Raw genomic sequence first — 12,669 nt, 5'->3', positions numbered from 1 at the left:
GCGCTATTGATGGGATTATCAGGTGTGCAGACCGCCATGACACCCTGCGGCGCCGGCGCGGAGCGGCCGTTATTATACACCCTTTCATTACTGGTTCTTCTAGCTACATGACAAAGTCCTCTCCACTGCTCCACAATAAAACTACCTGCAGCGATTATCCTCAGACATTGGTCACATGGCTCCATGACGCCATCTTGGACCTCCCTCTTTCCGTCTTGGGGGGTAGGTGATCGTGGGGAAGGGGGGGGGGGGGGCGCAATGTTTCCCAAAGTATTATAGGAAAAATATAAGAACATTCATTCTCACCCAGAAGAATGACAGCGCCACCTACTGAGCCTGCAGTACCTACAATGGCCACTACACAGTGGATGGAGACACCTCCTTCTTATTTTTATCCGACTCTCTCCACTGTGTGGTGACTGACAGCGCCACCTACTGAGCCTGCAGTACCTACAATGGCCACTACGCAGTGGATGGAGACACCACCTTCTTACTTTATCCGACTCTCTGCACTGTGTGGTGAATGACAGCGCCACCTACTGAGCCTGCAGTACCTACAATGGCCACTACACAGTGGATGGAGACACCACCTTCTTACTTTATCCGACTCTCTGCACTGTGTGGTGAATGACAGCGCCACCTACTGAGCCTGCAGTACCTACAATGGCCACTACACAGTGGATGGAGACACCACCTTCTTACTTTATCCGACTCTCTGCACTGTGTGGTGAATGACAGCGCCACCTACTGAGCCTGCAGTACCTACAATGGCCACTACACAGTGGATGGAGACACTTCCTTCTTACTTTATCTGACTCTCTGCACTGTGTGGTGACTGACAGCGCCACCTACTGAGCCTGCAGTACCTACAATGGCCACTACACAGTGGATGGAGACACTTCCTTCTTACTTTATCCGACTCTCTGCACTGTGTGGTGACTGACAGCGCCACCTACTGAGCCTGCAGTACCTACAATGGCCACTACGCAGTGGATGGAGACACCACCTTCTTACTTTATCTGACTCTCTGCACTGTGTGGTGACTGACAGCGCCACCTACTGAGCCTGCAGTACCTACAATGGCCACTACGCAGTGGATGGAGACACCACCTTCTTACTTTATCCGACTCTCTCCACTGTGTGGTGACTGACAGCGCCACCTACTGAGCCTGCAGTACCTTCAATGGCCACTACGCAGTGGATGGAGACACTTCCTTCTTACTTTATCCGACTCTCTGCACTGTGTGGTGAATGACAGCGCCACCTACTGAGCCTGCAGTACCTACAATGGCCACTACGCAGTGGATGGAGACACTTCCTTCTTACTTTATCCGACTCTCTCCACTGTGTGGTGAATGACACCACAAGGGAAATCTATGCAAGAAATGATAAATATCTGTCTTCAGTAACTTCCTGAGCTCCCCCTAGTGGTGGCTGCCAGACTCCAGAATTTTATCATGTAACTCTATGGCCGAGGATTTGTAAGCTCTGTAACAAAAAAACTACTTCTGATCATGATAAAGATTTTTTAAAAAGTTATTTGGCCTTTAAACATTGATGTGAACAGCTGTGCGCCCCCTATCGTTACTGTGAGAAATCGACCCTAAATGTACATATAATCCGGCATGTGTGAGGTTGTTTTATAGAATTGTGTGGAGTCATCATCCTCTAAGCTGGCAGATATATGGAAGTCTATCAGAAGTCTCATCCTGCTGTGCTGCAGCTACCACACCACATGGGGGCGCCAGAGGTAACACTTTGTAATATACAGAGTTCATGGTGGCTACAGGCAATGTTGGATTATTCAGACACACTGCAGGGAGGCTCCTCCGTCCGGTCTGATACGTGTATACACTTCAATGTGTGAATTTCATACCAACGAGGACGCGTCCTGCAAGCGCATAGAAGTAAAAGGAAAATAACCTGGAAGTAGAGGAGGCAACGCCGAAAAAGAGAAGTGACGGAAAAGTGCTGGGAGACCTAAGGAAGTCGGTGGGGGTCTCTGTGCTGTTGTTACAGTTGCTAATAAGGGGTTAATCATCCAGAATTTAGAGATTTAGTTTGTTACATGTTATAAAAAGACAGAGTCATGTGACAATATTCTGGATGTCTGCAGCCTCCACTAGGGGGAGCTCACAGACTTATTTACATGCATTTATAAAGCCCGGCTACACAAGCTCCCCCTAGTGGTGACTGCAAATGGCCAGAATTTAAAGATTTATTCCAAACTAATAAAAGGAAGGTTTTTGTAACTGCAATGTATCAGCCCAACAGAGACGTTCTGTATTCTGTCGTTACCTGGATTCCACGTCCTGCTTCTTCTGGCCAGCGACCACCAGCACCGTCTTAATGGCTCTCATCCCAAAATCGTAATGATTCTAGAGAACATAGAGGGGACTCATTATAGGGATAATAGTACAAGCCATCACCAAACCTGAGCTTGGGGTCCGAAATCATGATTCAAGGATATAACAGGGTACGCCGATCCTCAATATCCCGCCTGTGGCGATGGCAGCTCCCATCGTTGGAAACTTGGGGGTTCCCCTGACTCCGCCCCTTGGTGTGATGTGACCCATTGCTGGGCCACCATACAAGGTCTAGCTTTTACCCCTCCTTCTAGCACTTGAGATTTCAGATCTAACGAGGTGACGGAGCAAAATCGAAACGAGAAGGAAGAGAGAGGAACGAGTCCCACTACTTTCTGGTTCCCCTAGCCAAATATAATTCTAACAGTAAGTCTGCAGGATTTTGTATCACTGCACTCTGTGGGCCCACCCTGGTCTCCAGGACCCCACACATGGGAAGGATTATGGGATATGTCATAAAAAAATATTCTTACAAAATGCTAATGAAATAAAAAGAATAAAAAAAGTGACAAAAGTTTACCATAAAAAAAAAAAAAAAATACAAATAAAACCTAAGTTCACCCCACCAAAAACAAGTCCCCATACAGGATCAGCAGCAGCAAAAAAAAAAAAATTGGAGTAATCAAAATATCATTTTTAAAGTGAAAGATACTGTAAGTAAAATGGGGGACTCGAAGGCAATTTTTAGTTTTTATACGTCAGGATGAAAATCACAAAAAACCAACCCAAAAAAAAGCAGAATTTTAGTTACCTTATTTATTTGCCTTAGTAGTGTTATAGCCGCACCCTCTATGATGAGATTGTAGTTGCTCCCCCTTTTAAAAATTAATTTTATAATTTGTCTTAATAGAGTATATTTCCCCCCGAAAAATAGTGGTGGCAGGAAATTAAACTTGTCATGCAAAAAACAAGCCCTCAAAGAGATATCTCAATAGAAAAATGATGGTCAGGTTAATAATCTCTGTATTATATATGTAAGGAATTCTATGATGAAATTGCAGTTGCCAACCCATTTATGATAGTCTGACCACCGGTCATGTGTGGCTCCTCCCCCAGTCAGAAAGTGAGAGGCTGCAAGAACAATACACACCCTTTAAGCATAAAATGTAGAATTTTGTTAACCCCTGCTCCACCCCCCGGTGTGTTACCTGCTGGGAGAGCTGCTTGCTGGCCAGCTGATAGAGGTTCACTAACTTCCCAGACAGAGATTTCGCGGTTTTGAATCCCTCGGAGAAGAGCATAATCTCGGCGATCAGCTGGTAGTCCGGGACCATCATGGCCACCGGTCTAAAGAGAGATTTCAGATTGTCTGGCAGCTCCACCCGACCCTTGTACCTGGAAACAAAATCCCAAATAAATCCCTATAAATGTTACACTTTAACCGTTACAATCCCAGACCACCAGGGATACTGACATCTAACCTCCAGACACCAGGGACACTGATGTTTTTCCCATCCATTACTCCAGACAATCAGGGAATCTTTTATTGTCTGGGATTGTATCTTCTCAAAATGCAGTGTGGGATCCTCACACTGCTGTGCTCTGTGCTCTCTGCAGCCAGTGTTTTGTATTGTCCCTAGAGAGACGTGTAATCAGACCTCACACTGCTGTGCTCTGTGCTCTCTGCAGCCAGTGTTATGTATTGTCCCTAGAGAGACGTGTAATCAGACCTCACACTGCTGTGCTCTGTGCTCTCTGCAGTCAGTGTTCTGTATTGTCCCTGGAGAGATGTGTAATCAGACCTCACACTGCTGTGCTCTGTGCTCTCTGCATCCAGTGTTATGTATTGTCCCTAGAGAGACGTGTAATCAGACCTCACACTGCTGTGCTCTGTGCTCTCTGCAGTCAGTGTTCTGTATTGTCCCTGGAGAGATGTGTAATCAGACCTCACACTGCTGTGCTCTGTGCTCTCTGCAGCCAGTGTTATGTATTGTCCCTGGAGAGATGTGTAATCAGACCTCACACTGCTGTGCTCTGTGCTCTCTGCAGCCAGTGTTATGTATTGTCCCTGGAGAGATGTGTAATCAGACCTCACACTGCTGTGCTCTGTGCCCTCTGCAGCCAGTGTTATGTATTGTCTCTGGAGAGATGTGTAATCAGACCTCACACTACTGTGCTCTGAGCTCTCTGCAGCCAGTGTTATGTATTGTCCCAGGAGAGATGTGTAATCAGACCTCACACTGCTGTGCTCTGTGCTCTCTGCAGCCAGTGTTATGTATTGTCCCTGGAGAGATGTGTAATCAGACCTCACACTGCTGTGCTCTGTGCTCTGTGCAGCCAGTGTTATGTATTGTCCCTGGAGAGATGTGTAATCAGACCTCACACTGCTGTGCTCTGTACTCTCTGCAGCCAGTGTTATGTATTGTCCCTGGAGAGATGTGTAATCAGACCTCACACTGCTGTGCTCTGTGCTCTCTGCAGTCAGTGTTATGTAATGTTCCTGGAGAGATGTGTAATCAGACCTCACACTGCTGTGCTCTGTGCTCTCTGCAGCCAGTGTTATGTACTGTCCCTGGAGAGATGTGTAATCAGACCTCACACTGCTGTGCTCTGTGCTATCTGCAGCCAGTGTTATATAGTGTCTCTGGAGAGATGTGTAATCAGACCTCCCACTGCTGTGCCCTGTGCTCTCTGCAGCCAGTGTTATGTATTGTCCCTGGAGAGATGTGTAATCAGACCTCACACTGCTGTGTTCTGTGCTCTGTGCAGCCACTGTTATGTATTGTCCCTGGAGAGATGTTTAATCATACCTCACACTGCTGTGCTCTGTGCTCTCTGCAGCCAGTGTTATGTATTGTCCCTAGAGAGACGTGTTATCAGACCTCGCACTGCTGTGCTCTGTGCTCTCTGCAGCCAGTGTTATGTATTGTTCCTGGACAGATGTGTAATCAGACCTTTGTGCATATTGTTAGTAGCAGCAGGACTGTGATATATGAATTTATATTCCAGGATTGTACTGGGGGCGTGCCCTCACACTGCTGCGCTCTGTCATCTCTGCAGACATTGTCAGGTATTGTCCCTGGAGAGATGTGTATTCATACCTTTATGTATGTTATTAGTAGCAGCAGGACTGTGATATATGGATATAAAGCCCATAGTTTCTAAAAGTCTACTAGAGGTGAGTCCTCACACTGCTGTGTTCTGTGTTATTTGCATTAAACTGTTCTACAACCCCTCCTCATATCAATAAATTCATTACATTTTCTGCAAGGTATTTTGGTTGTATACTATAGCACTCACTGGAGCAGGGGGGGGGGCGTAAAGCAGAGCTAAGAGCACAGTAGTGGTACAATCCTGGAATATAATTTTTTTTTTCACATTCCTGCTGCTACCAAGAACATACACAAAAGGTCTGATTACACTACTCTCCAGGGACAATGCCCAACAGGTCAAGCCCTGATCACACTGTAGCAGCAGGACTGTGATATATGGATTTATATTCCAGGATTGTAGCTTTGCTTAAAAGATACACAAAGGTCTGACAATGCATCTCACAATACCTAACACTGACTGCAGAGAGAACAGAGCACAGTTGTGTGAGAACATGTCCACAGTACAATCAATCTTGGAATATAAATCCATATATCACAGTCCTGCTGCTACTAACACCATACACACAGGTCTGGTTACACAGGTCTCCAGAGACATTACATAACACTGACTGCAGAGAGCACAGCAGTGAGAGGACACAACCACAGTACAATCCTGGAATATAAATCCATTGATCACAGTCCTGCTGCTACTAACACCATACACACAGGTCTGGTTACACAGCTCTCCAGAGACATTACATAACACTGACCGCAGAGAGCACAGCAGTGAGAGGACACAACCACAGTACAATCCTGGAATATAAATCCATTGATCACAGTCCTGCTGCTACTAACACCATACACACAGCTCTGGTTATACAACCAAAATACCTTGCAGAAAATGTAATGAATTTATTGATATGAGGAGGGGTTGTAGAACAGTTTAATGCAGAGAGCACAGAACACAGCAGTGTGAGGACTCACCTCTAGTAGACTTTTAGAAACTATGGGCTTTATATCCATATATCACAGTCCTGCTGCTACTAATAACATACATAAAGGTATGAATACACATCTCTCCAGGGACAATACCTGACAATGTCTGCAGAGATGACAGAGCGCAGCAGTGTGAGGGCACGCCCCCAGTACAATCCTGGAATATAAATCTATATATCACAGTCCTGCTGCTACTAACAATATGCACAAAGGTCTGATTACACATCTGTCCAGGGACAATACATAACACTGGCTGCAGAGAGCACAGCAGTGTGAGGACATGCCCGCAGTACAATCCTGGAATATAAATCCATATATCACAGTCCTGCTGCTACTAACACCATACACACAGGTCTGGTTACACATCTCTGCAGGGACAATTTCCTCTTTTTTTATTTTCCGGTTCCTACAGATGGATGGGATTGTCTGTGGTTCATACACGGGAGTAAAGTTTCGGAGCGGGAGGGAGGGATGCGCTGACCTACTCTCAAACTTCCTACAGAAGCGGAGCAGGGTATAAATAGCTGCAGATTGTGTCGCGATGCTCTGCAGATTCCTCCATTATTATTATGTAGCGTCTTCTACATCAGTCACGCGCGGGGATCGGCTGCGGACACGAGACTCCTATGAAGAAGGTCGTTAAAAAGCCCAAAATTGCAGCGTCGGCGTCTCGTTACCCGAGGCAGGGGGCGGTCCCAACACTCGTTATCGCAGATGGTTTACCCGCTACATGTATAATTTATGGGGAGGAACATTTGGTATTCCGTGTGTCGGCACCTACCTGGGATTCATGGTGATGAAGACTCCGCAGGACACGTTCAGACGGATCTCTCGCCCCTCAAATATAAACCTGAAAAATACATCACGAAAAGATGAAAAATCACACAAAACCCGGACAAAATGGGGGCAAATAGAAGAAAAAAAAAAAAAAAAAAAACAGCGGCTACTTTCTGTCATGTGCCCCCTATTGTTATGTAGGGGAGGAGCCCCCGAATGATCTGACTACGACTACAGCGCAGTCTGTATCCAGGCAGCAGCCTGTTGATGTAGACTTGTTTTGTTGTAGGATGAGCTGTAGTTTTCAGTGGCCGGTATTCAATCCACGGCATCAAAGACGAGAGAATAAAGTTTATCTTTTTGTAGTAAAAAAAACTTTTGTGCAAAACCCCTCCCCACGTAAAATGAGATATTTGTTTCTTCTTAACCCACTCGCAAATCTGTAACATTGGGGGTCATTTACTAAGGGCCCAATTCGCGTTTTCCCGACGCGTTACCCGAATATTTCCGATTTGCGCCGATTTCCCCTGAATTGCCCCGGGATTTTGGTGCACGCGATCGGATTGTGGCGCATCGGCGCTGGCATGCACGCATTTAAAACAAAAAATCTGTCGCAGAGCTTGCGCTTACCTTCACTCAGCCCGGCTCGGTGAACTCCAGTGCGTTCCGATGCTCTTCAGCGCAGCAGTGCCACCTGGTGGACGGCGGAGGAACTACCTTAATAAATCCCGGCCGGACCCGAATCCACCACAGAGAACTCGCCGCTGGATCGCGAATGGACCGAGTAAGTAAATCAGCCTCATTGGGGCACATTTACTTACCCGGTCCAGTTGCGATCCAGCGGCGGGTTCTCCGGTGCTGATTCGGGTTCTGCCGGGATTCAATAAGGTCCGTGTACCGATATTCACCAGGTGTCGCTGCTGCGCCGAGGTCCGCCGAAGTTCACCTGCTTTTTTCTGGTGTATGTGAGTGCTTGATCTTGCGACACAAATGGCTTTTTAAATTCCGCGGTTTTTCCGAATCCTTCGGGTTGTCCGGTGGCCACGCCCCCCCATTTCTGTTGCGTGAAAGTTGGCGCCAAAAATCGATCGCGTGCGCCACAATCCCGTGAAATACAGCGCAAAGCGGAAATATTCGGGAAAAACCCGACGGATTTGCGGCTGCGGACCCTTAGTAAATGTGCCCCATTGTCTTTGTATTGATGTCTGAGGGCTTGTTTTTTGCAGAAGGAGTTGTGGTTTTCAAATCTTACCATTTTTGGTCACTCTTTATTTCACATCTTTAGAAGGTGAGATACAGGGATTAAAGATTCCAGTTAACCATCCGGGTGGTCACCTGGATAAGAAGTTCTGTGATTGCTAAGCAACCTAAGCTACTACAAACTACAGGCAGTCCCCGGGTTACGTACAAGATAGGGTCCGGAGGTTTGTTCTTAAGTTGAATTTGTATGTAAGTCGAAACTGTATATTTTATAATTGAAGTTCTAGCGAAATTTTTTTCTTTTGTCCCAGTGACAATTGGAGTTTCACAATTTTTGCTGTAATTGGACCAAGGATTATCCATAAAGCTTCATTACAGACACCTTACAGCTGATCATTGCAGTCTGGGACTATAGTAACATCCAGAGAGCTTCACCAGAGGTCACAGGGGGCAGAGGGGTCCGTAACTATGGGTTGTCTGTAAGTAGGGGACCGCCTGTATAAGTATATAGGTTCTGGTCTTGAGCAGCAAAACCAGCAATCCGAAAAGAAGGCCTCATGTTCACAATGGAGCCGACTCCCCTGTTCCCATAGGATTACATGTGCACTGTACCTTATGGCTTGGCTGTCCTTCGCAGTTTTGATGGTGTGTATCTGAGAGGCGATTACTGACAGAACCTCAATATCAATACGATTAAACTCATCGAAACAACACCAGGCTCCAGACTGCGCCATCCCAGAGAAAAACTTCCCCATCATCTGCAATACAGGATGTAACTCAGGATCAGTACAGGATAAGTAATGTCATGTATGTACACAGTGACTGCACCAGCAGCAGAATAGTGAGTGCAGCTCTGGAGTATAATACAGGATGTAACTCAGGATCAGTACAGGATAAGTAATGTCATGTATGTACACAGTGACTGCACCAGCAGCAGAATAGTGAGTGCAGCTCTGGAGTATAATACAGGATGTAACTCAGAATCAGTACAGGATAAGTAATGTCATGTATGTACACAGTGACTGCACCAGCAGCAGAATAGTGAGTGCAGCTCTGGAGTATAATACAGGATGTAACTCAGGATCAGTACAGGATAAGTAATGTCATGTATGTACACAGTGACTGCACCAGCAGCAGAATAGTGAGTGCAGCTCTGGAGTATAATACAGGATGTAACTCAGGATCAGTACAGGATAAGTAATGTCATGTATGTACACAGTGACTGCACCAGCAGAATAGTGAGTGCAGCTCTGGAGTATAATACAGGATGTAACTCAGGATCAGTACAGGATAAGTAATGTCATGTATGTACACAGTGACTGCACCAGCAGCAGAATAGTGAGTGCAGCTCTGGGGTATAATACAGGATGTAACTCAGGATCAGTACAGGATAAGTAATGTCATGTATGTACACAGTGACTGCACCAGCAGCAGAATAGTGAGTGCAGCTCTGGAGTATAATACAGGATGTAACTCAGGATCAGTACAGGATAAGTAATGTCACGTATGTAGACAGGAGAATAGTGAGTGCAGCTCTGGAGTATAATACAGGATGTAACTCAGGATCAGTACAGGATAAGTAATGTCATGTATGTAGACAGGAGAATAGTGAGTGCAGCTCTCCTCACCTTGTAGTCCAGGCTTTCGGAGCAGTTGAACACTACACACTGTTTTCCTAATGCCTGTAGGAATAATATATAACATATCAGTATATAATATAATGACTGGTTATGACACACCCAGATACAAGAAGGTGATGAGGTGTCAGGGAAGTTCTGGTTCTGGTAGGACGGGGCAGCACCATGTATATTACCCCGGGCTCCCAGCACTCTTACCCCTCCCCTCATCTCCCTGTATAATCTGGATGATTACTTTGGCCAGATCCTTGACAGTTTCGGTCTTCCCGGTTCCGGCGGGTCCAGCCGGGGATCCTCCTAGATGTAGATCCAGAGCCCCGGTCAGCGTCAGCCAGCAGCGGTCAGTCAGGGGGGTGATGACCAGACGAGAGGAGCAGCCCAGATACTCATAGCCGTACATAAAGGAGGCTCCCGCCTGCACCACGTAGCAGGAGTTATTCTGGGGGTTCCATTCATATCGGAGCTGCCTGCAACACAGCGGAGGGACTGGGATCAACTGCAACGGCACAGACAGTGCGACCTGTCTCTCCATGTACATTATGTGGGTAAAGGTAGTGCTACAGTACTACCCTCCTGACCCAGCTGTAAAAATTGTAGGTAGAGACAGTACTACCTCCTTGTCTCTTCCTGTAAAGTATGTAGGTACAGATAGTACTACCTCCTTGTCTCTTCCTGTAAAGTATGTAGGTACAGATAGTACTACCTCCTTATCTCTTCCTGTAAATGCTATAGGTACAGATAGTACTACCTCCTTTTCTCTTCCTGTAAATGATATAGGTAAATATAGTACTACCTCCTCGTCTCTTCCTGTAAAGTATGTAGGTAAAGATAGTACTACCTCCTTTTCTCTTCCTGTAAATGATATAGGTACAGATAGTACTACCTCCTTTTCTCTTCCTGTAAATGATATAGGCACTGATAGTACTACCTCCTTCTCTCTTCCTGTAAATGATATAGGCACTGATAGTACTACCTCCTTCTCTCTTCCTGTAAATGATATAGGTGCAGACAGTACTACCTCCTTGTCTCTTCCTGTAAATGATATAGGCACTGATAGTACTACCTCCTTGTCTCTTCCTGTAAATGATATAGGCACTGATAGTACTACCTCCTTCTCTCTTCCTGTAAATGATATAGGTACAGATAGTACTACCTTCTTGTCTCTTTCTGTAAATGATATAGGTACAGACCGTACTACATCCTTGTCTCTTCCTGTAAATGATATAGGGACAGATAGCACTACCTCCTTGTCTCTCTTCCTGTAAATGATATAGATACAGACAGTACTACCTCCTTGTCTCTTCCTGTAAATGATATAGGCACTGATAGTACTACCTCCTTCTCTCTTCCTGTAAATGATATAGGTACAGACCGTACTACATCCTTGTCTCTTCCTGTAAATGATATAGGGACAGATAGCACTACCTCCTTGTTTCTTCCTGTAAATGATATAGGCACTGATAGTACTACCTCCTTCTCTCTTCCTGTAAATGATATAGGTACAGATAGTACTACCTCCTTGTCTCTTCCTGTAAATGATATAGGTACAGACAGTACTACCTCCTTGTCTCTTCCTGTAAAGTATGTTGGTACAGATAGTACTACCTCCTTATCTCTTCATGTAAATGATATAGGTACAGATAGCACTACCTCCTTGTCTCTTCCTGTAAATGATATAGGCACAGATAGTACTACCTCCTTGTCTCTCTTCCTGTAAATGATATAGATACAGACAGTACTACCTCCTTCTCTCTTCCTGTAAATGATATAGGTACAGATAGTACTACCTTCTTGTCTCTTTCTGTAAATGATATAGGTACAGACCGTACTACATCCTTGTTTCTTCCTGTAAATTATATAGGTACAGACAGTACTACCTCCTTGTCTCTTCCTGTAAATGATATAGGCACTGATAGTACTACCTCCTTCTCTATTCCTGTAAATGATATAGGTACAGACCGTACTACATCCTTGTCTCTTCCTGTAAATGATATAGGGACAGATAGCACTACCTCCTTGTTTCTTCCTGTAAATGATATAGGTACAGACCGTCCTACATCCTTGTCTCTTCCTGTAAATGATATAGGGACAGACAGTACTACCTCCTCATCTCTTCCTGTAAATGATATAGGTACAGACAGTACTACCTCCTTGTCTTATTCTTTTAGCAAATTATGGGTGCACTTTCATGAAAGGGTTGATGTAGGGTGACCTTTAAAACCCCAATCTGTTACTGGAACACGTGGAGGTGAGACCTACCTTGTCCATTCAAAGTCTTCAGCGGTAAACACCTTGTTCCTGAGTAATTGGGTCAGGACGTCTCTGCAGTGCACATAGAGGATGAGCAGAGCCTCCAGCGTCCTCTTCTGGTGGAGGAGGAAGACCTCTACTGTCAGCTCCGCCAGCTCCCCCAGACGTCTCTCCAGGATGGACAGGACATTTCTCAGCTCCTTCTCTGGATCGTCACTGGAGAAACCTTTGATACAATCCTTACTGAACATGATCTGACTCTGAAACCAAGAGAGAAAACTTCTGGAAGGTGGAAAATATCTTTTATATATAGAATCTAATATAAGCAACAGATACGTACCCCGGGGGCGGTCATTTACCCTAGAGTGCTCTGGGGGCGGTCATTTACCCTAGAGTGCTCTGGGGGCGGTC

At 45.5% G+C, this 12,669-nt stretch overlaps 1 protein-coding gene across 4 annotated transcripts in view; it reads right to left on the bottom strand.

Annotated features, from left to right (window-relative positions):
* DNAH14 (dynein axonemal heavy chain 14) overlaps positions 1 to 12,669 on the bottom strand; it is a 153,971-nt gene that overhangs the window by 80,167 nt on the left and 61,135 nt on the right. For all 4 annotated transcript variants that reach the window (XM_072140043.1, XM_072140044.1, XM_072140045.1 and 1 more), the window contains exons 28-34: positions 12,268 to 12,518; positions 10,244 to 10,475; positions 10,000 to 10,053; positions 8,984 to 9,129; positions 7,176 to 7,244; positions 3,515 to 3,701; positions 2,299 to 2,378 (exon numbers count right to left, since the gene is read on the bottom strand). In XM_072140043.1, coding sequence (XP_071996144.1) covers positions 2,299 to 2,378; positions 3,515 to 3,701; positions 7,176 to 7,244; positions 8,984 to 9,129; positions 10,000 to 10,053; positions 10,244 to 10,475; positions 12,268 to 12,518 — 1,019 coding nt within the window. The remainder of the gene's footprint in view (positions 1 to 2,298; positions 2,379 to 3,514; positions 3,702 to 7,175; positions 7,245 to 8,983; positions 9,130 to 9,999; positions 10,054 to 10,243; positions 10,476 to 12,267; positions 12,519 to 12,669) is intronic.

This window comes from Engystomops pustulosus, chromosome 3, assembly GCF_040894005.1.
Source record: "Engystomops pustulosus chromosome 3, aEngPut4.maternal, whole genome shotgun sequence".
Lineage (NCBI taxonomy): Eukaryota > Metazoa > Chordata > Amphibia > Anura > Leptodactylidae > Engystomops > Engystomops pustulosus.
Note: the sequence above shows the minus strand (reverse complement) of the source record. Positions and strands in the feature narration are given on the sequence as shown.